Source organism: Marmota marmota, unplaced genomic scaffold (genome assembly GCF_001458135.2).
Source record: "Marmota marmota marmota unplaced genomic scaffold, marMar, whole genome shotgun sequence".
Taxonomy (NCBI): domain Eukaryota; kingdom Metazoa; phylum Chordata; class Mammalia; order Rodentia; family Sciuridae; genus Marmota; species Marmota marmota.
This window is the reverse complement of record NW_026000169.1, coordinates 2,999,373-3,026,582: the sequence shown is the minus strand read 5'-3', so window position 1 is coordinate 3,026,582 and position 27,210 is coordinate 2,999,373. Positions and strand designations below refer to the sequence as shown.

The 27,210-nt window shown below is 30.7% G+C and overlaps 1 protein-coding gene across 1 annotated transcript in view; it reads right to left on the bottom strand.

Annotated features, from left to right (window-relative positions):
- Nucleotides 1-27,210, bottom strand: part of LOC107152686 (activating transcription factor 7 interacting protein) — an 86,465-nt gene that overhangs the window by 12,370 nt on the left and 46,885 nt on the right. Inside the window, 7 exon segments of the mRNA XM_048787209.1 lie at nt 1,066-1,221; nt 3,376-3,454; nt 9,372-9,436; nt 14,115-14,753; nt 18,938-19,026; nt 19,715-19,788; nt 23,108-23,173. Coding sequence (XP_048643166.1) covers nt 1,066-1,221; nt 3,376-3,454; nt 9,372-9,436; nt 14,115-14,753; nt 18,938-19,026; nt 19,715-19,788; nt 23,108-23,173 — 1,168 coding nt within the window.

Sequence of the window (27,210 nt, the reverse complement as noted above, 5' to 3'; positions counted from 1 at the left end):
TTATCTATGCTGTCTATGTATTTGTATAATGACATTTCCCTCTAAAATATCTAAATTGGGTAATAGTTAAAATTTTGTATAAACATAGAAACACAGGTAACTTACCAGCTTTTAAGGTTGAATTAATAATAACTGCCTCTTTAGATGAAACAGTGGTATTTAAATATGAGAACCAATATAAAACTTCACCAGAAATAAAGTCTTACATAAGCACTTACTGTTTTCTGTAAGTCAATAAGCAAGGCCAAAAAGGTAAAATGTAATTTAACTGATGGGAAATTCTCGTTAAGCATCTAGAATTCTGAAATCCAACAAATCTACACAGTAATAACTACACCAAACCACACTGCACTTACTATATCAAAAATAATTTCATAATTCAAAGATTAGTTAATGAATGGGTTTGCTAAATCTCTAGAAAATATCCCTTTTCCTACAAATTATTCAGGTATTCTAAGTATAAATTTCATTGGATAAAATCCCATATTAACTCGATGTTTTCCTTAGTAAGCAATTGTAATAAGTACTTTGTAGATAAATTTCCAAGCAATAGACTTATTAAAAGGAGATAAATTGTCTTGACTGGCTTCTGAACAGTGTAAGGTGATACAGATTGTATCTTGAAAATGTCTGATTTATAGTTTCTTGAACCGCAGAAAGTAGAATATTAGCATATAAGTCCTGATGGTGTGTGAGAAGAGTTTAAATTAAGAACCACTCAAAAAAAAATCTTGCTTGAGAAGTCAATGATTATATCTTGGATTTACTCAGAACATAATTATTATAACTGGGCCTTCCAGAGAAACTATGTCATCCATGTTCTTTAAAGTGGCAAATGACAAAGATATATAGATTAAGTCCTCTTTATAATCACTCTCTGCCAGTACTGTTACTTGACACAGTCAGCAACACTAAATTACACTGTATTTAAAAAGACATATATAACCTTCAAAATAACAGTGAAAATTATTCTTAATTTTCTATGTAATCTTTCATCTCAATTCCATGGTCATACTTCTCTACAGGCAAAACTACAGGTTCTGCTCAGTGATTCAGCAAATTTACCTGTAGGTAGTAAGTGTATTGTTGTTTGAGATGGTCCACTTGTTGGCACCCCTGATGCCTGAAGAGGTGGTGCTGGTTGTATGGGTTGCAATGGTCGAGACATAGGCTGAGAAGAACCCATGGCTGACACAGGAGTGTGATTTAGCTTTTTTGGGTCTGTTAATTAAAAGTGACACGTTAGGAATAATGATAGAAAAATTAGAAAATACATAACTTTCCTTTATTGATGAGTTTTAATTTTCATTTTCCATTGGAATGTCACGTTTACCCACTTCTCCAAGAACGACTTCTTTCCCCCCTTTTTTTTTTTGGTACCAAGGATTGAACTCAGGGGTACTCAACCACTGAGCTACATTCCCAGCCCTATTTTTTTTTTTTTAAATTAGAAACAGGGTCTCACTGAGTTCCTTAGTGACTCACTTTTGCTGAAGCTTTGAACTTGTGATCCTCCTGTCTTAGCCTCCTGAGCTGCTGGGATTATAAGCATGCTCCACTGCGCCCAGCGACTTCTTTATTTTTTAATTATGTGTATTTTTGAGGATTTGAAAGCCAAGTCAGGAGCTATTTAAATAATTCACTATTGCTTCTGAAAGCAATTCTACCTCATATTTTTAAGAAGTTGGTTTGTTTTATTATTTTAGTGGAAGTATCTTCTGGATTCAATAGTTATCATGTCAACCAGAATAATTTCATTGCAAGAATACTTATCTATATACATACATACCTGTATCAAGGAAATTTTCCTAGACAAATACTATAAAGTGATGGGTTTGTCAGTATGACTTTGAATTCCAATTGCTCAAGGTTGTTTAGGTTCTTCTGTTTGTCAATACAAATGGAGGCTTATCATCACTATCCGGTCTTTAAAATAAAATACGTACACAATATCTAGTTTCCAAAAAAGGTCTCAATATCCTAGAAAATAAATGTCTGCACCTCAGACAAGTCTCTTAAGAATAGGAATCCACTATATAATGTAATATGAGGAGTACAAGCTAAAAACCTCTCTATATAAAATGATCCTTATCTATCTTGACTCTAAATAAAATTTAAGGCTTTAGCAATTGATACTTTAATGTTACAGGAGAATAATGTATTTTAGAATGGGGGAATTCAAGACATACCTAAAGGTAGAACAATGCAAAGGGACCCCAGGAAGCAATGGATGTTAGAAAGTGAAATGGCAAGAGCACTAAAACAAACTTTGCTTATTTTATATTTTAATGTATAATCAGCCCTACCTGTATCATCTCAAAATAGCCTACATTTATTTTTGTCCTCTACAGATCCATTATAGTCAAATCTGTCCATTAAAAAAAAAGTGAAAGCAATACAGATAATATGAAACTCTAACAAAAAGATTGTACTGGTATGCAGTCAACCATGATGAAAGAATGGTTTTATTTCAACTGTTCTTCAGTTTTATAAGAAAAAAATAACTTTTTGTCATATACTCAACTGTATAGCTATTTAATTTTACTTCTCTAAAACCAAATAAAGTATCTTATTCCCTAAAATATGACTCAGGTTTTTTTTAAAAGTTTCACTTCTTTAAGGTAGTAATAATTAACTTAGCATCTGATCTTACTAGATTTTCCACATGCATTCAATATCACCAGAGTTTTACAGAAATATCTGTGAACCAAATTATTTTTTACAAGTTTGAGAAATACTTTTATATCATGAATTAAGATTTATATTCTAAGTTAGCTAAGACTTAAAGAAGTTTACATTAAGGAAAAGACCCACTGAACTCTAATTCAGCATTTCCCAAGCTTTTTTAACCATGAATCATTTTATTTATAGAACATCTATTAACACTTCAAAAAAAAAAAATAACAGGAAATATGCTTTAATATATATCCAATTTAGTTCCTAAATATCATAAATCATTATAATATTATAATTATTAAGGATTTTGGATGTGAATGTGGCTTGTCCTAAGTCCAATGAATTCTTTCAACTCTAAAATGAGTATGACTAGGTTTTGCAAGGATCAAGTGAAATAACAGACACAAATACAGAGGCACTAATAAATTAAATACACTGCTAGATGCTATTTTCCTCTAGGCCTTGTTCATATTCATTCAAAATTTGATTTCTAATTTTTAACTCAATTTTTAAAACTCTCATTCTCAAAGGGATACAAATACACCAAACATAATGTTGGAGAGATATGTCTTCACAGAATATTAGTGTAACAGGAGGAAAAAATAGAGATATGTCTTCATAGAATATTAGTATAACAGGAGGAAAAAATATATAACAGGAGGAAAAAGGCATTCTTCACTATTATTACTATTGAAGTACCTTGTAAAGCTCCAGTCTCTTCATCATCCATTGTGAGATCAATGACACCACTTGAATCATTGCCAGTGGCTTTTCCACTCTGAAAAATAAAACTGCATTTCTCAAAGGAAACTGGCAGGTATATAGGAAAAATGTAGTAATAATGAAGAGAAAGAGTGATAAGGAGTTGTCTGGTTCAATATGGGTCCTTAAATGGCTTTACCTCAAGAAAAACAGTTTGTCATAGATATGCCCCAGTGTAGTCATGAGTTAAACTCTTACCATGGAAAATATAATTTACAAAAAAAAATTCCAGAAGTTTTTTTAAAAATGAAGCTGTCCACTGCAGAGACCTTTAAAGTGATTAAATGCTTTAAGTACTAAGTATTAAAATAAGTATTAAATATAAACCATCCATTTTCTGACATCCAAAATGATCAATTCCACTGCAAATCACCAATTATTAATTTAACAAAACACCAAAGCCAATCATTAAGTCAGAATTAAGTTACAGAAAGAATCTAATTGAAATCTGTTTTCCCCTCTAAAAAAAAAGAAATTGTAACTCTAATCATGTAATATCTATCCATGCCATAACAGTCTGTCTATAAACTACCTGAGAACATGATTGCATAGTATTGTGCACAGCTGTATGCCCTTTTTAGTACTATGCTTTTGGAGAAGAAACTCAATTTTTTTTAAATAAATCAATCACTTAATGCTTAATATAAACCTACAATGTAAGGTTTATATTAAATAAGGGTTCAAAAAATGGATACCTTGAAAAATCTACATGCATTATAGTTTTTGATCTTGTCAGGAATTTCAAAGCCAATGATTCTATTTTCATTTTCAAAAGAAAAAAATTCAAAGAACCAGACTAGAAATAATTTAAAAATTTTCTTTCCCCTTTTCAATAGTGGAAGACTTTCTAAGTTGTATCCATGTTGATGAGATATGTATGTATATATATGTATGTTGTGATATATATATACACACATACATGTACATATACAATATACATACTTTACACAAGTATCATATATGCATGAATGAATCTATTGATATATATACACATACTCCCCACACATGGACACACATATCCACACATGTTCCTTAAGGAGCAAATTATAAAACACTTGCAATTCAAGCTTATTGTATTCTAGAGGTGAAGACTATTTGAATACAAGATTATATTATCTAGTGGATTAAAAGAGAAACTAAAGACTTTGGACTAAGGCAGGATCAAAGACTCTCTTCTAATTCTTTCATTATCAGAAAGACCTTTTAAACTGGAAAAAAAAAAAAAAAAGAGGTATGATATGGTATGTTATGCCATGTTGACCAATTTGACAAAGGTCGACCTATTGTCCAAAATCATTAGAAATTATAATTAAGACCAAAACAAACAAACAAAAAAATCCACCTTTAAAAATCATATGACAGTGACCAAAAAAAAAAAAAAGAAAAAAGAAAATGGAGGGTAGGACAACATAGATAGTTACTGAGTCAGGATTCTTAAGTCAGAAGGACTGATTACATCTGACAGCTCAACTCAGCTATGTGAAAAAGGTAATTTCTTTAAGTTCTAAAATGTGCATACTTGGTAATTTTGGGTTAAATTTCAAAACTAAGTAAAACTTGAAAACTAGACCTTCTAGATAATATTGTAGTGCATGACTTCTTTTATATTCTTTGAGAATTGTTAGGAACTTTTGATTTTGGATTTAGCTGATCTATGTTTATATTTGTACATATGACATTTTAAAAATATGTCATATTTATAAATATGTCATATAAATATGTCAAGTATGTACCCAAAATGCTTAACAGTACACATGTCGCATGGCTAACTGCTTAATAAATGGTAATCATAATTTACTTTGACACATCAAACTGAGAGCAACTCCAAATAATAGGGTCTTTGTCTACAAAACTCAAAACTTCATAAAATTAAAGAAAATGATTTCTTGACTACAAAATTCAGGCCTGATCCCAACACAGTAACATTATTCTAAAATCTTATAACTGGAAATCTATGAAAATGATCTCATTAAAAATGATATATTTTATATAACCATAAATCAGTTAAATGAAAAATTAAAATCTCCTAACAATTCTCAAAGAATGTCAAAGAAGTCATACACTACAACATTATCTAGAAGGTCTAGTTTTAAAAACTGACTTAGTTTTGAAATTTAACCAAAATTATCAAACATGAAAGACCATTGAGTGGAATCCAATTTAGAACAAAAAATCAGTCAGACACTGACTCTAAGTGGAGCCAGATGTTACATTAAGCAGATAAAGACTACAAAATAGCTATTAAAAATGTGTTCGAAGAATTGAAGGAAAATATGAAGGCACAAATAGATCATATCAAAAAAGTCAAATTTGAAAGACAAAAAGGAAAAATAGTAAAGGTGAAAAGAACGATTATTAAAATAAAAATTATCTAGGCAGGCTCAAAAGCAGATTATAGGACAAAGGGGGGAAAAAAAAAAAAACCTCTGTGAAATTGGTAACAGATCACCAGAAGTTTTCCAATCCAAAAAAAATAAAGAGAAAAAGCAGAAGGAAATAAGAGAAGAACCTGAGACCTATGCAATAATGAGAAATATTTCAGTAAAAACCAGAGGAAATGAAGGAGTTAAAAATTATCTGAAGAAATAATAACTAACAACTCCCCAAATTTGGTGGAAAAACATTAGTTTACAAATCTAAGAGGTTCAATGAACCTCAATTGGGACAAACCTAAAAAAATATACTACTATATATATTTCACAATCAAACTACTGAATACCAATAATGAAAAAAAACTGTTAAAACAACCAGAGAAAATTATATTTTACAAAGGAGCAAAAACTAATGCTTTTGTTCAAACTAAGAAAGCAAGAAGACTGAAGAACATATCCAAAGTCCTGATATCTTTTTAAAAGAAGAATTCTAAATCCAATGAAGTTCTCCCCGAGGAAAAAAGACAACACACAAAAGCACATGTTCGGGATATTAAAAAAGAAAAGAAAACTCATCCTGAGCAAATCTATATATAGAAAAACACAATAAAATTCTTCAGTTTGAAAGGAAATATCAATTTGAATTTATAGAAAGAAAAAGAAGACCAGAAAATATAAACACAAGGATAAGTTTTAAAGTCTAAATATCTTTTCCATTCTTAATTTCTTTAAAATTTACAGGGCAATTTAAAAATAATATATTTGTAAATTTATAACACATAGATGTTATAAATGTGGAATGTGTGAAGATATGCAAAAGAATGTAGTATATGTAAAGATAAACCCACTATATGAAAATAGAAATGTAACATACAGAAAGCAAGAACACTAAAAGAATAGCTGTAAGGTTCCTATAATTTATCAAAATAATTCAATCAACTCTAAGTATAGTGGTATAAGTTAACCAGTAGTATAACTCAGATACATACTGTAAACCCTAGAGTACCCCTCTTTAAAAAAACCAAAACATATAGTACAAAGCCAATAGGGGAATGAAGATAAAGAACAGCAAAATAGGAAACTTAAGCATAAATATATCCATATTTACATTAAGTATAAACGGACTAAATAATCCTATCAAAATGCAGACACTGTCAGAAGGGTTAACACAGCAAGGAACCAGAAAATAACTAATTTTTTGTCTTGTAGGAATTCACTTTAAAATATAAAGATACAAATGAGTCAATAGTAAAAGGCTGATAAAAAAAATAACATATAGTAAGCACAAAAATACTGCTGTGCCTATTAATATAAAGTAGAAAACTTTATAATGATAAAAGGGACAATGTTTCAGGAAGGTATAACATGATTATATATTATACATTATAGAAAACCATATAGTTTTAATAGAGCATCAAAACGTATGAAGCAAAACTGACAAAATTACAAGGAAAAACAGAAACACTCATAGTCATGTTGGAGACTAATATACCACTCTTGGTAAAAGAAGGGAGAAAAAAACATTACACCAAAACAAAACAATCCAGTAAACACATAGAAAATCCAAAGTACATTATCAACCACACTATTTTAATTGATATTTATAGAACTATACCACTATACCCAACAGCAAAATACATACTCTTTTGAAGTGTAATGATACATTCACCAATATATACCATGCACTGGGCTTTATAACACAGTCTAATATACTCAGGTACTGAAATCATACAGAGGATATTTTCTAAATACAACAACACTGAATGAGAAATCAGCCAAAAGATACTTTCAAAATCTCCAAATACCATGGAATTAAAAAACAGGCTAAGCAACCTAGGATCCAAAAAGAAATAACAAGAAAATAAATGATATGAAATTGGGACATTATAAAAATTTATGGAATGCAGCTAAAGAAGTGCTCAGAGAAAATCTTACATCATTAAAATCTTCTACAGGATAAGAAAAAAAGATCTATAATCAATGTTCTAAGTTATCAAACTATATTTTTTACTGCTCACAATATGACTGATAAATATGCACTACAGAGAGTTTGCTGGCTAGATTCTCTTTCTGAGAAATATAATTGGTAATTCTTTCTATAGTTATTAAACATTTATTTCTAATATTTATAGTCTCTACTTACATTTATTAGCATATTTAAACCTATGACGCAGTAACATTAGTTCCATTTTATAGGTGAAATATCTAAAAAAGACACCATGTTTATACTATCCTTACATTACTGAACCTTCTAGTTTGAAGCCATCAAATATTGATTTTATCAATTATTTTTAGCACTCAGAACTAAAAAGTTAGCTAATAATGTATCAGTCTTATAAGGTCAACACTTAAATAAAATTGAGAGCACAAATATCGGCTTTTTTAAAAAAATTGTGGTAATAAATATAAAATAAAGAACATATCTGAAAGACTAGAGAGAGCAAGGCACTTTAGCAATTACGAAGAAAGAACTAACACAAAAGATCTAGTTGCTTACCACCTGTACATCTCTCTAAAGGAACCTACAACCATAACTGAAGCTTGGTCAGCTACCAGGAATGTGGCCCTTGGAAAGTCATGTTAATGATTAATAATTTTCTAATAATACTCTCTCATTTTCTATACTACATGTCTTCTAGAAAGTATTTATTAACCATTATGAATTTATTAACACCTCATACAATTTGACAACACTTTGATCTTCAAAATCAAAGATTGCTAAAGTTCATAAGAAATAAAATCTTTTTAAAGTTTTTATTTGATCTGTGAACACTTGTGCATATTTAACTTGAGTCAAAAATTCATCATTTTAAAGGAGGATACTCATAATTAAAGATCACTATAACCTTGTTTTAAAATTCTTATAAGATACTTGTGCCTGATACTCAAGACTAGGAATAATATGACTTTCTTGAAATGATTAAAAGGAAGAAAATAAACAACTTCATGACTATCAACAACGAGTACAGACAATCTATCAACAACCTAATAACTCCACTATAAATTCATTACACCTAAAGTAATATAGAAGAATTGGGAAGAACACTATTAATACAAGAAAGAAGTAGTTACTCCACTGCTGAGAAATTAAAATTTAACATGGAAAAGAGCTATCTGAAAGACAAGAGACTTTCTTCCCCCAAAAGATTACTTTAAGGAAATCACAATGGTGGTGAAAAGGGAGTGAGTGGGGAAGAGTAGTACAGGTTGAGGGTAAGTCAGCTAAGATCCTCTCAAAAAGAAGAGCCTAGAATAATACATGTGGTGCAGATTGAATCTTTACAGCATATAAAGGCAAATAAACTTGACTTTCAAATGTAAATTCAACCAGTTATAGATTAATATTATAGATTAATAGATTAATATTATTTCTTAGAGAATTGCTAAGCAAAGAAACTCAACTCTTTATTAAACGTTACAGAAAAACTGTGAAAAAAATATCTGGACAGTTGTAAAAACCACACTTAGGATTAGTTTTCTTTATATCAGAGAATACTGATGGAAATTCCACTCTCCTGTGAAACTAGAATTTTACTTTGAAGTAGAAGGAAAAAACCTTACCTGTGATGTGCTATCGGCAGCTTTTTTATTAACAGAAGCATCTACTGTTTTGTTGGTTTGGTTTTCTGAGAAGTGAAAAAAGAAAAAGGACATTTTTTAAAAATATCTATGATATGCAAAAGTTTACATTGCTTTAAATACAATAATTCATGAAATTTTCTCCAACTATTTTTTGTAAACATGCCACATAGATAAATAGATTATTTGAGAGATCAGTGATACAGTATTTTTTCAGAAAGGGAAAAATTCATAATACAGATTTTTAAAAAAGACATCTACTCATTGACCACTGACCCATCAATTTAAACTTTATCCTAAGGAATACCTTGGAAAAAGATATACATGACTTAAATGTTCTAACATGAGGAATATATTAAAATATAGTTCATACTATTGTCTTATGGAGGAAAAACTTTTATGACATGTCAAAAATACTAAAAATAAATTCAATAGAGTAAGTTTAAGTGATTATACCTACATATTTCTCAGTTCTATAACAGATTACTTTTCAGTTATTTGTTTTTCAACTAGCTTATATGGAGTTTTGGTGGAAAAAAATGTGGTGTATGAAAATTACTTACAGAACAACAATAAAAAATAAACCAAGTAAGTTTTTGCCTTAATTTCTGAAGGGGGTAGAAGAAGATATTAAATTTTATCATATTTGCTCATAAAAAGAGGGTAAGAAGTAAAAACAAAGCCCTTACAATTTTTCCTACCCTATCTAAATTATTTAACTTATTTTTATAGAAAGAATATATTAATAGGTACTTATTGTTAAAAACAATTTAATATGAATGAGTATCTGTTTTAGACTGTGAAGTTTCTGAAAGACTATTTCACATAAAACTAATTTTAGGTTACTCAACCTACATGCCTGAATATTAAGATATGCTGGTAACATTATCAAAACATTAATTTGTTAATATACTATGTTAAAATATGTTCAGTTGGAATTGAAATGCACTTCCATTTTCAAAACAAAATAAAAGGTAACTTTATAAAAATTTTAAATGAGTGAATTTCATTTTCTGTTATAATTCATATAAAAATTCCTCAAGGTTCAGATTGCTTTAAAAAATGTTACATACAAACACTTTTTTAAAACAATAACTACGATTCATTACCCAGACTGATTCTCTCTTGGACTTCACTGTTTTAGGGCAATAAGTTAATTATTCACAGAATTACAATAATATTCCTTATTCTACATTTTCAATTAATATTCCCCATCCCTTTATTACTGACTTTCCCCCTTGACCTTTAATGTATCACTTTACAGTTTCACTGTATCTTTTTTACTTTTTTCCCACTACAATATCTTTCTTAGATGACCTCTGAAAGTAAAAAGTTATAAATCAATTTATCAATCAACAAAACTGGTCAGGGTTTGAAATAAAATTGTAGCTTAAAATCCTTTCATATTTTTAGAGCTGGGGTTGTGGTTCAGTGGCAGAGCATTTGCCTAGCATGTGTGAGGCACTGAGTTTGATCCTCAGCACCACATTTAAAAAATAAATAAAACCCTTTCAATATTTATCTTAAAAAATATTTCATGTAACCATCGGTCACTTTTAACCAACATTGCATTTTTACCACAGTCATAAAAGTACTTTACAAAGGTGTATACTGGCAGTATTCCCTGAGTAAGTCTATATAATTGTTGTATGAACACAAATAGAAGGCAAAATCTTCAAACATTTAACTTGGTCCTGGAAGAAACTAAAAAAATTAGAGTTGAAAAAGTGATTGTCTTTTATTTTATTTAAACTCTAGTTTTCTTATACTCTTAGAATAAGAAATGTTTAGTAAAATCTGAAAATTATAAATGAATTCTATATTACTAGATAATTCTCCAAATCAACTTTCTTTAATGTCTATAGCTTATTAAATGGCACTAATATGTAACAGTCTTAGAAACCAAAGTCATCTCTGAGTGTAACATTTCTTACCATAGAATCTTTTATCAATAATTTATAAGTTATGCCTGACAATTCTAACTCGAATAGCTTTTAAATCTTTTTGTTTTTTAATAACACACCTTTCACATCTAGTTCACTGCAAGAGCCTCCAAATTGATTTTCCTACTAATTCTATTATTATCCCCTCTCTAAACCATTCTCCACATGTCATACCATGCTATAAAAACCCTTGAACTTCATTTTCCCCATTAGTCTGTTCATTATCTCATAGCTTTCCAGATCTCCCATGTTCTCTCATGTCTTCTCAAAGAAAATGGAGTTAAAATACACTCATTACGTTTATAATTAAATACTTATTTAATGGCCAGGTTCCCTCTAGACTGTAAGTTTGGTGAGAAGAGGGATTATTTTGTACATTTCTGTGTATCTGCAGGGCCTTGGAACAATACAGACATCTAGCATTTCATGGATGAATGAAAATTAACTTTAATTTGAGCCCTAAGTTTCCAGATAGCTCCTAATGGACTTTACTATAAACAGAAAATACTGACTTTAAATCCATAAGGATATAATAAAGTATAATGAGATATATACAAATGTATACATAATAATATAGCATATGTTTTTATCAGGCAAGTAAATAATTTCTACATAAGTAAGGGACTTACAAAGTTTCAATTATAAAACTTAACTGATTTATCACAGTAGGGATATAAAGCTTGGACTTGATTTTTATATTTAGCAAAAAATTGCTATTAGGCTTCAGTGTCAGTTTCAGGAAGCCCAAATGATTACTTTAATGTGATTTCTGGCACCTCTGAAATTAGGGAGGCATGATCAAAAAAAACATCGTATTACAGGTTTTTTTGTTGTTGTTGTTGTTTTTGCTGTTGTTGTTGTTGTTGCTGGGGACCAAACCAAACACTTGTGAATGCTATGTGAACACTTTACTACTGAGATACACCCCCAGTCATCTTACAGGATCATTTTCTAATTAACATTATAAAAATAACATAAAGTTGGCATTCACGTTTATTTATTGTTAATATCTAGCAATTCATTTTATTTCTAGTTAAACAGAACTTGAAATAAAAATCTCCTTAATAGAGTTTACACATAAAGCGTATATAAGTAAATACATGTGCTAAAATATAAAAATTTATGTTTAAGTATAAATGTACATTAATCTCAAAAGTACGATGGACTGATTAATGACATAAAAACTATAAATTTCATATGCAAAAAATTAACACAAGTAAAATAAATCAAAAACAGACACATTACTCCTAATAGAGTATATCAGCTACATAATTTTGGCATATACCCTTTTTGTCTACCAAATGTTCATAAAATTTTGAGAGAACAGAATAATAAATATAATTCTGATACTATAGAAGTGTTTAGGTTCCAAACATAGCTTTAGCAAAGTATTTTTCTAATTTTTTTTTTCTTACTCGCCATGATCTTCCAGGAAAAGTTCTATATTAACAAAAATATCTCATCTAGTGACCACGAATCAATAACGTCAACTTTGCCTCAAAATTTCATAAAGAAGATAAATTCTAAAATTATATAAATAATGTTCATCATAAATTATACATTACATTAAAAATACTAAAAATTTTTAGTATTTTTTTGAGGTCTCCTGACCTCAACTGAAAGTAAGCATCTTTTTTCATCTCACAAACATAGGTGTCTACTTGTTGATGTCTACTCATTCTTGCTTATCTTTCCAAAAGTAGTGGGGATAAATGTAAAGTCAGAAATGAAAAGCAAGTCTGAGAATGCATACAAAACGTATGCTTTCTAGAAACAAAGATAAAGAGTTTTGCAAAAAGAAAAAAAATACAGGTACCATCAAGTTCTCCTTTTTTGCAATATTTCTAAGTAAAATACAAACGTAATTATGTGTCTTATGGAAAAAGAAAAACAAAAAGGAATCGAACATTATGTGGTATATGGAGAAGGAAGAACCTATTTTTAAATTGTTCGAATTTGGATACTGTGAGTGATAAAATGCACAAAGAATTTTCCCAAATGGGCAGGGATACATTTTTTATTGTTCTATCCCAAGCAGATATCAATAAGATACTTACTAACAAAAGTATTATAAAAGCACTTCACAGTGCTTGTTACAAAGCCTAAATTAAAAAATTACTGAAATACAAATTCTAACTTCTTATTCAAAATAACCCCATTCTCAGACTGGGGAGAAAAAGGAAAGGAAGTAAGGAAAGAAGTTCAATAAAGGGCACCAAAACACAGATAGGAGATATTATTTCTGATAGTTTTAACCAATAAATTAGGGTAGTATGCATTCTATCTCTTTAAACGTTAGTTGTTTTTATATGTTGGGAATGTTGTACTCTTCTAGTCATTTTGAGATACTATAGACTATCTATGATGTATCTCAAAATGACTAGAAGAGTACAACATTCCCAACATATAAAAACAACTAACGTTTAAAGAGATAGAATGCATACTACCCTAATTCATCATACACTGTGTACATGTATCAAACTATCACACTGTATTCCATAAAAATGAACAAATATTGTACCTCAATAAAAATAACCCCCTCCCAACACCTACTTTTATAACATCATTTCTCTTGGAGGTATCTAGAAAATTACTAAAAACAATCTCAGCGAAATTCTATTTAATCTGCTCTTCTAACAATTTTATCTGGTTTTTTTTTTTTTTTGGGTGTTTAAGTTTTGGTAAAAATGTTACCAATTAACAACAACAACAAAAAAAGTTTAGTCATCTAAAGGCCATTAACATTCTTACATTTCTTTTACTAAACAACAGAGTGACTTACCAATCCTTGGGGTGGTAGTGCTGTTCTGTTCTGCAGAAGATGACGTACTAAAAGCAGAAATTGGAATTTTCATCTGTATAGGACCACGATTATTTGATGGACTATAGAGTCCTGATGGGCCTACTGTAGGTAAAGAAGTCCTTGTGGCTTGTACGATAGAGTGTGCTGTGGGAACAGCCTGTACAGCAAGTGTTGTTCCTAATGGTGCAGCACTGGCAGGAGAGTTCCTTTGAATACTAGGACTGGGCACAGAAGGACCATTGTTTGGTTTAGTAGGATTTGGCAAGGATGGCAAGGATACTGGATTTTTGGTAAGACCACTCACTGTAGGTGGGCTTTGCACAGAAATGAATTCAACGTTGCCGGATGGTTGGTTGGTCACTAAAGTCCCTGGATGGCTCTGTAGAAGCTGAGGCTGGGAGGATACTGCAACAGGTACATGCAAAATCACTGGCAAAGGTTGTATAGAGATTGTAGGTTGAGGATTTCCATTAGGCACCTGAGTAGTAGCAACTACTGTAGCTGTATTGGGTGCAGGAAGAACTGATGCTGCTGTCAGAGAACCTGAGGTCACTGGAGTCTGCAGCTTAGGTTGACTACTGACAACTGCTGGAGGAGTGACAAGATTGGTTGAAGACACTACAGAAAGAAAACAGAAGTATTAGTTTAAATAGCCATCTTAATTTATCAGCTACAAATTCAATACATTGTATGGCATGGAGTAAAGTCTTTCATAGTAAAAATTATCTAGATTTCAATTCTGGAAATTCTTAAAATTAACTTTTTGAAATATTTTATATATATAATTAGTACATTATAAAAACCAACATGTAATATTCATAGAGGACTCAGTATCAAAACATTATTTAAATGTAGTGTCAATACTCCAACATAGACATAGGCAACAGCTTTCTCATTAAGCCTCCTAAAGCTCAGTAAATAATGCCAAGAGTTAATAAGTGGGATGGCATTGAATTTAAAAGTTTTGGAAAAAAAGGAAAAAAAAATGTGAAGAGAGAACCTACAAAATGGGAGAAAATCTGCTAGCTATTCATCTGACAGAGGATTAATATCCAAAATATATTAAGAACTCAAAAAACTTAACACACCAAAAAAGCCCAAATAACTCAATTAATAAATGGAAAAATGAACTAAAAAGACATCTCTCAAAAGAAAAAATACAAATAGCCAACAAATATATTAAAAAATTTCGACATCATTAGAAACTAGGGAAGTGTGAATTAAAACTACACGGAGATTTTATCTCACTCCAGTCAAAATGTCAGCCATCAAGAATATAAACAATAATGAATGCTAGAGAGGATGTAGAGAAAAAAAAAACATTTTTATAGTGTTGATAAGACTGTAAATTAGTACAACCTATGGAAATCAGTATGGAGGCTCCTCAAAAGACTAGGAATGCAATTACCATATGACCGAGCTATACCACTCCTTAGTATTTTATCCTGAAGAATTGAAGTCATCAAACTACAGTGATACATTTTTATAGCAGCAAAATTCATAATAGCCACAGTATGGAACCAACTTAGGTGTTCATCAATAGAAGAATCAATAAAGAAAATATTGTTAAGTATAGACGATGGAATTTACTCAGCCATAAAGAAAAACAAAATTATGTCACTTGCAGAAAAATGGATGGAACTTGAGAGCATTATGTTAAGCAAAATGAGCCAAACTCAGAAGGTCAAGGTTCACTTCAGGGTACCTAACTAGAAAAACAACTAAATAACACTGAAAACGAAGTAAAAATATACAGATATTTTTGAAACTACACTAAAAATATTAAAAATGCCTTATAACAGCAGCAATATAAAAAAATAAATAGGAAATCTAGAAAGAACCATGACCATTAATAAGTAAAAGGTAAACCTTGTCCATATTTTATAATTTGAATCATGTAAAACCTGTATATATATTTTAAATTCCCTAGGAAAGAAACACATGAGAGGAGAATCCCTCTACTGGCACTCTACTGAGATTAACTGATACAGAAAATAGCACTGAGTGGAGAATGTAGTGAATTAAGAAACAGTAGAGAAAATCTGGTCATTAGAGATTATAGTAATTTTGGTACTTGTTTTCAATCTAATTGGAACAGGTTTGAAGTACATAACTAAATGTATTTCTCAGCAGTTTCTAGTTTTCCAAAATCACAGGTACACTAAAGCAATAATTCTCAAGAGTATGGTCCAGGGGGACATGAGGTTTCTGAGATTGTTTAAAGAATTTTGCAATGTCAAAACTCTTGTCATAATAAAAATGAAACATTGAGTTTTTCACTTTATGGACATTTGTACTGATAAAACAAAAGATTGTTGTACTTATCAACAATACAAATTTTCACTTTATGGACATTTGTACTGATAAAATAAAATATTGAATAGAAATGCTGTTGCATTTCTAGTTTTCCCTTATCTGTTAGAGAAATGTTCCAAGATTCCCAGTAACAAACCCTATATATACCATGTCTTCTCGCATACAATCATGTGTTACATAACAACAGGGATATATTCTGAGAAACATATCCTTAGGTGATTTCACTGCTGTGTAAGTGTACTTACAGAAACCTAGATGTTAGTTCAATTATTCAACATGGTTCTTAGATGCAAATCATGAGACATAGCAAACATGAATTATATGAGTCTACTACTAACATAACACAGAATATTGTTTTATAGTAAACTACTTAAAAGAAGAAATGTACTCTAAAATAACAACAAAAGGTATAGCACAAAAAATACAAAAACCAATAACAGTTATTTATTATCATTACCAAGTATTATATATTATATGCAATTCTATGTGCTATATACTTTTATACAACTTATAGTATTATTGATTTGTTTACACTAGCATCACCATAAACTCAGGAATAATAAGTAATGTTGAAATGGTAATAAAAATTATTGAACTCCATTATAATCTTATGGAACAACTATCTTATGCAGTCCAGCATTGATAAAATGTTTTTATATCATTCATAACTAAATAAATATTCCTATGATGCAGTTTCATTTATAAATTAGGTATAGTAAGAGATTCACAACAGTCAAATAAAAAAACAGACACTACAGTAAAAATTAGAAATTATTCCTGGAATTCAATATTTATAGATCATAGATACCAGAAAACCGTGGTAAATAAAACCACGGATCAGGAAAACCACTACGTAAAAATCAAAGTAATACAGTGTTACCAAAATGCCACTATATTTTTCATTATTAAATGTTTACAGTAAAAAAAGAAGAGGAAAAAAAGTCAGTTTTACTTAGGTATATCCATAATAGTGAAAATTATTTTATTATATTCAATCCTTGAACTAGAGTTCTTAATATTTTGTGTGAAAAAAAAAAATAGTACACATAAAATAATACTGCTGCAGGCCAAAATGGAATGCATGACTCAAGATAAAATACTTGGGTAATTGAGAAGTAGGCTAAATTAGCAGTCCTTTTCATGGAAAACCATTTTTACTTGAAAGAATAACTCAGAAAATAGTAAGTTAGAAGAGTTCATTAACATGTTTCTGATTCCAGTATGCACCAACCTTAAAGAAACTACTACTTGACAGTGTCAAAAAAAGAAGTTATCTAAAAGAGCCAACCTATCTGCATGCATGAATATATAACAAAGTATACCATAATTATGCATAATTATTCTGCACCAAAAAATAATTTTTTTAAAGGGCCAGCCTTTTCCATCTTCATATTTGTATGAGCTGAATATCCTCCATATACATCAGCCAAATCAACATACTGAAACAGATTATAAGCAGATGTAGACATAAGAATCCAAATATCTTCAGCTGGCTTAATATGTTAAGCAAAACATTAAAATGAAAGGCAATAATACTCTTTTGACTGTTAAAATTTATTTTCACTAAAAAAAATCCTCAATGAATAAATAGTTTTAAGAAGGTTTTAATTTCAATTGAGATTATCAAGTGAACAAAAGTTCTTTGGAGTTCTTAGTAATTTCTTAAGCTTACAAAGGGATGTAAAGACCAGAAAGTTTGGAATGTACTTCGTTAGAAATATATATATCTATATTTTTATGTATATTTATTTATTATCCTTAATTTTCAGTAATATTTTGTACTTTAGACCAATGTCACCAGTTTTCTAGTTCATTTCAACCTCAAAAGAATGTAAGAATAAGCCAAACTCAGAATGTCAAGGGTCATATGTTTTTTCTCAAATATGGAAGCTAAATAGGAAAAAGGGAAATAAAGGTAGGGGATGGGGATCTCTTGAAAATCAAGATGAGATGAACAGAAGAAAGGGACCAGGATCCAAAATATGGAACCAGCCTAGGTACCCAACAATGGATGAATGGGTAAGAAAAAATATATATGTATATATATACACAATGAAGTTGAATACAGCCATAAAGAAAAATGAAATTATGTTATTTGCAAGAAAATGGATGGAACTAGAGGCCATTATGTTAAGCAAAATGTTCTCTCTCATGTGTGAAAGCTAGAGAGGAAAAAGGAAAAGAGAGGTGGGAGGCAAGATAATTTCATGAAAATCAAAAGGAGATCAGCAGAAGAAAGGGATCAGAGTGTAGGGGGTAGGAAGGGAGGAGGAAGCGCTAGGAGTGATAATGGCCAAATTATATTGTTATATTGTGTGAGTGTATGAAAATGTAACAATAAATCTCATCAGTAGGCACAACTATAATACACAAATAAAAAATGTGGAAAGAGAAAAACAAAGTTTATAAATGAGAAAAAAAAATCTAAGAAAAGAGAACCAAAGACTTTAATTTGTAAGAAAATGTTTTTGGTGTTAAAATGTTACCTGTATTTACAGGAGTTTGAAAGGTTGATGGTGTACTCTCGCTTACATTTCTTTTGGACTCCAGCATCTGTCTCACCGTGCCTGCGTTTCTATGAAATTTATAAAAACATACAAATAGTCAATGGATATACCAATCTAGGGGAAACCATTTGATGCATAGAAAAAAAGCATTGGCCAGTTAGGGAAAAACGTATGCCTAGATTTGGGTTTGGCAACCTAAACCACAAGCAAACGCAACCAGGTACAGTTGGCATGTGTACTTCTAAATACTGGGGTCTGTGTATTAGAGAAGAATCTTTCTCTTATATTCTAATATCATCAATACTTAACCTGAAGACTAAATGTAAGTTCTAATAAACACACACACACACACACACACACACACACACACACACATATGTAGAGAGACAGAGAGACAGACACATTACTCTATCTCACCCCTGATCAAAGCTTTTCTCAATTACTTAAGAATACTACTAATGGCATGTGGTTAAAGAAATATATAGTGACATGTGTACATGTACAAATGTACAACTATAATAAACCAATAAAAATGTGCAAGGAAAAAAAGTGTGCAGTGATAAAAGAAAGTCTTCTAGCAAAAGTTATATCTCCAGATGAACAATGTAACAAAGCAGGAAAAAGAAAATATTATTATTCAACATTTATCTCTACATAAATACATATGCTTACATTCAAATATTTTTCTACCAAATAAAGAAAATCAGAACCTTGTTCTGTTATTTAAAAACTAGATAAATAGACTATAGTTCTCACCTGTAGGGTATGTTATTATTGCTATTGACATCACTTGCAGACTTTCCTGGTGATACAGGTGGGTTTGGTGGATTCTGGGAGGAAAATACCAAAGCAAAAATAAGACTAGATATAAAGAAAATGTCTTTAAAAATAAGATTTTTTAAATGCTTTCTCAACATATGACCTGTTTCTTGTATAATGTGGGAAACATTACTAGTTGAGACAAGAATTTGGATTTTGGTGTTGCCACTGGTTTCCTATTTCTTAATCAAATCTTTTTCTTCATTAAAGACAACTGCTTATCATTTGAAAGACTAATATAATAATTCCTATACCTTGGTGTTCTTGTGACAATTATATAAAACATAAAAATGTGAAAATGGTCCATACAGGCATCACACATCAGAACCAGAAATTCAATAAAATAGTGTCCAAGTTCTCAAAAATCAAAAATTTCCAAATCAAATTTATTTTTAAAATTTCATTTTAAGTACTATTGCCAGTACAAAATTTCAATAATTTCATAAAAAGTTGACACAATCCTAAACTGCAGCAAAAACTTATTTTAGACTCTTCCTCCGCAAACCAAGGAATATACAAATGGAATTTGAATACTTACATATTGATTACAATTATTTAGGCTTCCATCATTAATGATACTATATCATCATTTACTTCTTAAAATGAGAATAATAAATAACTTCTCTCAAACTAAATGGAGTATAAAAATAACATATTAAACTAAAGGTAACTAAGTTCTGAGAATACATAGAGACTATGCCATTAAGCACTCTTCACAACAACAAATACATTTTACTATTTTGTGTATGTTAAAGAGTAATTTTAACCTACAAATATAGTATTGCATTAGGTTTGTGTAGAAGGCAAAAGAATTAATGCAATCTTCTATAAAGGTACTTAAATTTGGCTGTTAAGATAAATACACATGAAACAAATAGAAAAGCAAATTAAAAAAAAAGATTAATACCAAAGGAATTTTTTTTTTTTTTTTATTAAAGGTCTGGGAGAAAAGAATGCATCTTCAAACAGGTCTTTGAATAATTACTATATTCCCAAAAGGTTAAGATAAAAGAAAAAAATGTTAAGAGAAAAACAGGAAAAAGAAGAGCAAAAGCAGAGAATAAACAATTGGTTTAGAATATGGAAAGGGGTCATATTGTGGAGTTGTGGGATTAGCAAGATGATAGAATAAAAATCCCCAGGCCCTCCTTCCTTAATGGAGACAATGACTTAACAATGTGAAGATCAGAATGCCTTTGTGAGAATTCTAGAAATGAGTAGACACATTAAAGCACCCTAGGCAAATACAAGGCCAAAAGGAGGTAAACTGAAAAGAGTAACAAAGTATACTGCACTTACCTACTATATCCCATCAACCTCCCACACAGCACAGCACAGCACAATCAAGGCTTCTCCATCAAGAAGGAAGGAGAAGGGTGGAACTTACATCCAACTAATTGACAGGATGCTTAAGGCACATGTTTTATTTAGCCCATGCAGAGACCTGACTTGGAATGCAGAGTGTGGCTGTGGTACAATTGCTGCCCTGGTACCTCAAAGACTATTGGCAAGAACCTCAGCTTGCCTATGGCCTGAAAGAGGTTACATTAATGCCGACAGACAGTAAATGCTTTAAATGCAAATGGATAAAACACCTTAAATCAAAAGACATCAGGATGGCTTAAAGTATAAAATACAGATTTAATCCAACCATATGCTGTCTAAAGAAGACTCACTTTAAACCTAAGGACATATACAAGGATGAAAGTGAAAACAGAGGAAACAATTATTTTGTGCAACTGGTAATGAAAATAGGGTGGCTGAACTTAACACTTTAAGTCAGCACTGTCAAAACAGGTAACGAAAGTCATTATATAATGATAAAAGGGTCAATTCATCAGGTAAAACAATCATTTAAGTATATATGCTCCTAACATCAGAGCCCTCAAATAACATCAAACACTGAAAGAACTGAAAGTAGATGGCCACACAGTAATAGTGGAAATTTTAATAATGTATATAACATCTAAACAAAAAACTAATAAGGTAATAGGACTTAATATACTAGTGAACAACTGGACCTAATGAACACATACAGAACACTATATCTTACAACAACAGAAAACACATTCTTCTTAAATGCACACGGAACATTCTTAAGAACATGTTAAAAGTCACAAAACAAGTCTAAACAAACTTAAGAAGAATGAAATCATGCTAAAAATCTATTCTGGTCACAATGGAATAAAACCTGTCATCAACAGCAGAAGGCCAATAGGAAAGTCACAAATACATGGAAATTAAACACATTCTTTGAAAACCCAATAGGTAAAAGAAGAAATCATGATAAAGTAAAAATATCTTGAGACAAGTGAAAACATAACAGAACAAAGTTTATGAAGTGAAAGCAGGGAAGGGAACAGCAGTAAATACAAGAAGTATCTCAGATTAAAAAAAAAAGAAAAAAAACCAACCTAACACTTCAAAGAATTGGAAGAACAATAATTAGAAGCAGGAAATAAAGAATGAAGATTAAGTAGAATTAAATGAAATGTGCGGAAGTATATGAAATAGAGAATAGAAAAAGTCAATCAAAATAAGAGTTGGTTTTTTTAAAATAAAGATCAAAAGAACTAGCCAGGCACGGTGGCATTCACCTGTAATTCCAGTGGCTTGGGAGGCTGAGGCAGGAGGACAGAGAGTTCAAAGCCAGCCTCAGCAAAAAATGAGGCATGAAGCAACTCAATGAGACCCTGTCTCTAAATAAAAATATAAAAAATAGGACTGGGGATGTGGCTCAGTGGTCAGGTGACCCTGAGTTCAATCCCTGGAACCCCCCCCCCCAAAAAAAAGTTAATAAAGAAAATGGGATAATAAATAAATAAATAATAAAGGAAACAACAAAAAGTAAAAGCCAGACTATAGTGGACAAATACTATGCTAATGATGTTTAGACTTAACTGTCTACTCAAAAAAATATTCAAAGTGTTTATGGCAACAAAATGACTCAATATTTTACAATAATAATATAACAGATGACTACAAGGGGAAGATAAGAAGAGTTACTAGAGGAAGTGGAATACTAAAATACTTCAGGGAAAATGATAAAAAACTAAAACAAGAATGTTTAAAAAAGGCAAAGTAATTTTAACAATAGAAAATACAGCTTTAGGAATGCTATATCATCGGACAAATTAACATAAAATTTGACATATCACAATATTGAAAGAGTTTATTAGTATTAGAGCTTCAGCTTCAGAAATAACATAATGTATAGCTTAAAAAACAAATTTAATACTGGTAGAAAAGAAAAAGTTTCATCCCAACTCAGCATTTCCTGAGATTACCACTTGGAGCTAAGCAGTATTTACGCAAGAATGAAACTCTTACTTCTTGTCTTTTCTTAAGATCTTCTTTGGCTGCTCCAAAGCGTTTGGTTAACCTGGCTATCTTGGCCTGAAAGAAAACAAAAATAAAAAGAAATCAAGTGGCAATATGCCATAAAAAAGAACCCATGCATATACAACAATAACAACAAAAAAACAAAACCCACAGATAACAGGAACCTCAGTAAGACAGTTAAGAGCAAAGTAAAGCAAGCTGATTGTAAAATACATACTTGAAAAATACAGATAATTATATGAAAACTAGTGAACCCTGAACCAGATGCAAATACTCTTCATTAGAAGATTAATTGGTTTACACTCAGAACTAGGGGTGTTTGCTCACACACCAGTATGTTTCCAAACAGAAAACCTTGTGCTTTGTGTTATTTTTCAACACAGTTGCAACCATATGCAATTTACTTACTGAGAATGACATTCTGGGCATATATGTGAGTCATAAAAGATCCCTTGCCAAAACTACTTGGATATATGTACAGTGTACTGAACCACATGCTCTTTTCCACTGGGTAGGTTGAAGGTTTCTCAATGTTCTGTCATTATCAAATACACTAATAATTTCATTCTCACTTCAGACTATTTCTTTAGAACATACAAAAGTGGAATTGGGGGGGCTAGAATATATTCTTAAGAATTTTGTCTAAATGTTTTTTAGAAAGGCTTTATTAATTGATACTTTCAATAGCAGTTTAGATGAGGGCTCATATTTGCTCTTGGAAACAATTTACATTCTATTAATGTTTAAAAATCTGATGATGTTACCTTGTTAGTATTAACATTAATTATTGTTTGTTCTGCTTATAAAATTGCCTTATTACATATTTTTCCCAAATATATATCCAAAAGAAATATGGGGGGGGGCAGGGCATGAAAGAAAAAAAGAAAGAAAGGGAGGAAGGAAGAGAACATGAGAGGAAGGAAGGAAGATGGGTGGGTAGGTTGGTTGATCAGTTATATCACCACATGAGTATTTGGGAGTAATTCCTTTCAGCCTTTCACTAAGACATAGATGTGGTATTCATTTGTATCTGTTTTTGCTGTTGCTGCTAATGCTGGCATTTTATACTCAAGACACTTTCAAGAATATTAAAATTAACTTCTAGGATCATGAGGGCTGTATAAGAATTTTTTTATCCAATATAAAGGCATTCATATCATTAAACAGTGCTATTTACTTTGAAGGTTTCTTTCAAAAAGTGGTCACTTATAAAGGAAATCTCAAATCTTATGGTCTACAAATAAGGTCTAGACAATTAATTATCCCTGACTCTCAAAGGTGCCTCTCTTCAGGACTTATTTATGAATATTATTAAAGCTAGGAACACGCTGTCTGATTTCATATCCTTAATGTGGATTTGCCTTTCTAAATATTTCTTAAAATATTTCAAGTAATTTTTTTCTAAGCATATATGTTGGAAAGTATTTACCCCAAATTATGCAAAATAGCTTTCATTTTTTTTTTCTTTAGTCAGGTTATCTGAGTGGACATTCCATAAACTATAGTATGTAAACTATTATTATTCTATTTTTACTAAAACATGAAAGCAAATCATTTATATATGTCATATAGATGGAAAAAGTATAGAAACACATGCCAAAGTTAAAAGTGGTTACCTCTATAAGCCACAAATGGAAGAAAGTGGGGGAGAAGGTAAAGAGAAAGTAAAGAGAAAGAAAGACTTTGCTTTCATACATGTAATATGTACTCAAATTCTTAAATGTATCTGTATCTGTAGTATTCAAATTATTTAAAAAATTATTAGAAAATTATATTGGTAGTAGAGTGAAAAAAATAAAAATATAGACACTGATTTACTGTCTTCTGACAATATAAAAAGGAAATTAAAGAGCAGACGTTTATTATTATATAGAAAACTGAACAATTCCTTTTTATTATTATTACAATTCAAAATATCTGACAATGTGTCTAAGACTAGGGTATCTATTTTGGCAAGTACTCTGTGAAACTTTCAAAATGTATAAAAATTCATATTTGTAAATTTAGCAAAGTAATATTCTATTATTATGTACTTTATGGTTTTTGGGGGGGATCCTCAATATGTAGCCCAGGCTGTTATCAATCTCCTGGGTGGGCTCTAGTGATCCTCCTGCTTAAGCTCCTAAGTAGCTGGGACTATAAGTATGTACCACTGCACCCAGCATATTATAGTCTTTGGTTATTAATTTTATTTCATTTTTTCTTGAATTCTTTCTTAGGTATACATATACTTTTTTTGTGTAATGAAACAATGGTAGTTGTTTAAATATAGGGCACACCAACTGCTGGGAGTCACATAAATGGTAATTTCCTTGCATATTTTACCAAGCAACCTTTTAGAAAACAACTGTCTAAAAAGAGTTAATTGTGCATTTAGTTTGGCCTAATAATAAAACACAGTACTTTTTAAAAAGCTAGTGAACAAACAGACATGTTATCTATTATTCAAAATTGTCCCCTGCATTAATTAGGCCACCTAGGTTCACTTCGTTGATCAGAGAAGGGATCAAAAGGAATAGTAAAGTAGCTATTTTCAGTTAAAACTACTTAAAATGATATTTTTCTAAGCCATAACCAATGAAATATTAACAGCTTTTCCATTTCCCTAAGAAATCAGGTTGAAATTTTGAATTTGCATGCTGATTTGCGAAGAACCAAGCACTGCTAGCTATCTATGAACTTGGTGTATCACAACTCACTCATGTTTTCTTTTACTGTTTTCTTCAACAGAATCTTGAATATTTTTTTAGGTTTATTTTTAAGTACTTTCATGAAATAACTACTATATGTGAAACCTTTTCTTCATATTTTTTAATCAGTTATTACTAATGTATAGGAAAACTATGTTGTCCTTATATCAAGTAGTTTCTAAATTTCCTTCTTCATCCAATAGTTTACCAAGTTAATTCCACCAGGTTCCTATTTTAACCAAGTTACTTATTTCTTTTTCCTGTCTCATTGCATTGCCCAAAGACTTCCAATAAAGCTCTAAACAGTAACATATGTTACCAATCCTTTTCTCATTCTCAATGTAAGTGAAAATGTTTCCAGTGATCCACTATTAATATGTGATAATAACTTTTTGAAAGAGGGTGGGAGAAAAGGTTAAGAGCTCTTGGATATAAGAGGAAATATAAAAAACCATACATATGCCCAAAGTAGGATGCAGAGTTCAGAGGAGGTCTGAAAGGATTCTAAGCTTTCACCTTTGTCTGGCCTTTAGATTGAAAATAAATTGATAGTAAAATTTCAGGCATGTTCAAAAAAGCAAGTTATTAATGGTTCCACTAAGCACTGAAGGGTAACTGTCAAAATACCACCTGACCCCTAAGATAATGAAATACAGACTTCAGTGGCCATATACAACTAATACATATTTTCTAAGCAGTTGGAAAGTTAGTTTCAACAAGTTAATAAACAAACAGTAACTCACAATAATAAATAAAACAAAACCTAGGAAGGAGGAAAAAAATTTGATTTTCAGAGTTGCTAATATTATGTGTGTGTGTGTGTGTGTGTGTGTGTACATATATATCTCCATATAATGGGAAATCATTTAGTCATAAAAAGGGATAAAACACTGATGTATACTGCAACATTATATTAGGAAAATATTATCCTAAGTGAAAGAAGACAGATACAAAGGTCACATACTATATGATTCTCTCATATAAAATATACAAAATAGATATATCAATAGTGATAGAAAACAGATTAGTGCTTAGGGGCAGAAAGCAGATTAGGGGCAGGGGAAATGAGAAGTACCTGTTTAATGGGCACAAAGTTTTGTTGTAAGCTGACAAAATGATTTGGACCTAGAGATGGATACGATGATGTGAATATACTATATCCCAATGATTGTACACTTTGAAATAGGGGTTTTATCATATGAATTTTAATTCTATAAAAAAGCTTAATATTATGAAAACACAGAAAGAGATGACAACTAAAGTTAACATTTAATAAAATAGCATGGTGAGGGCAGATCATTAAGGGTGATTGAATAAGGGAAATCATGAAGTGGAGTTTGCTTTTTGGTACTGGGGATTGAACCCATGGGTGCTTTACCACTGAGCTACATCCCAGCCCAT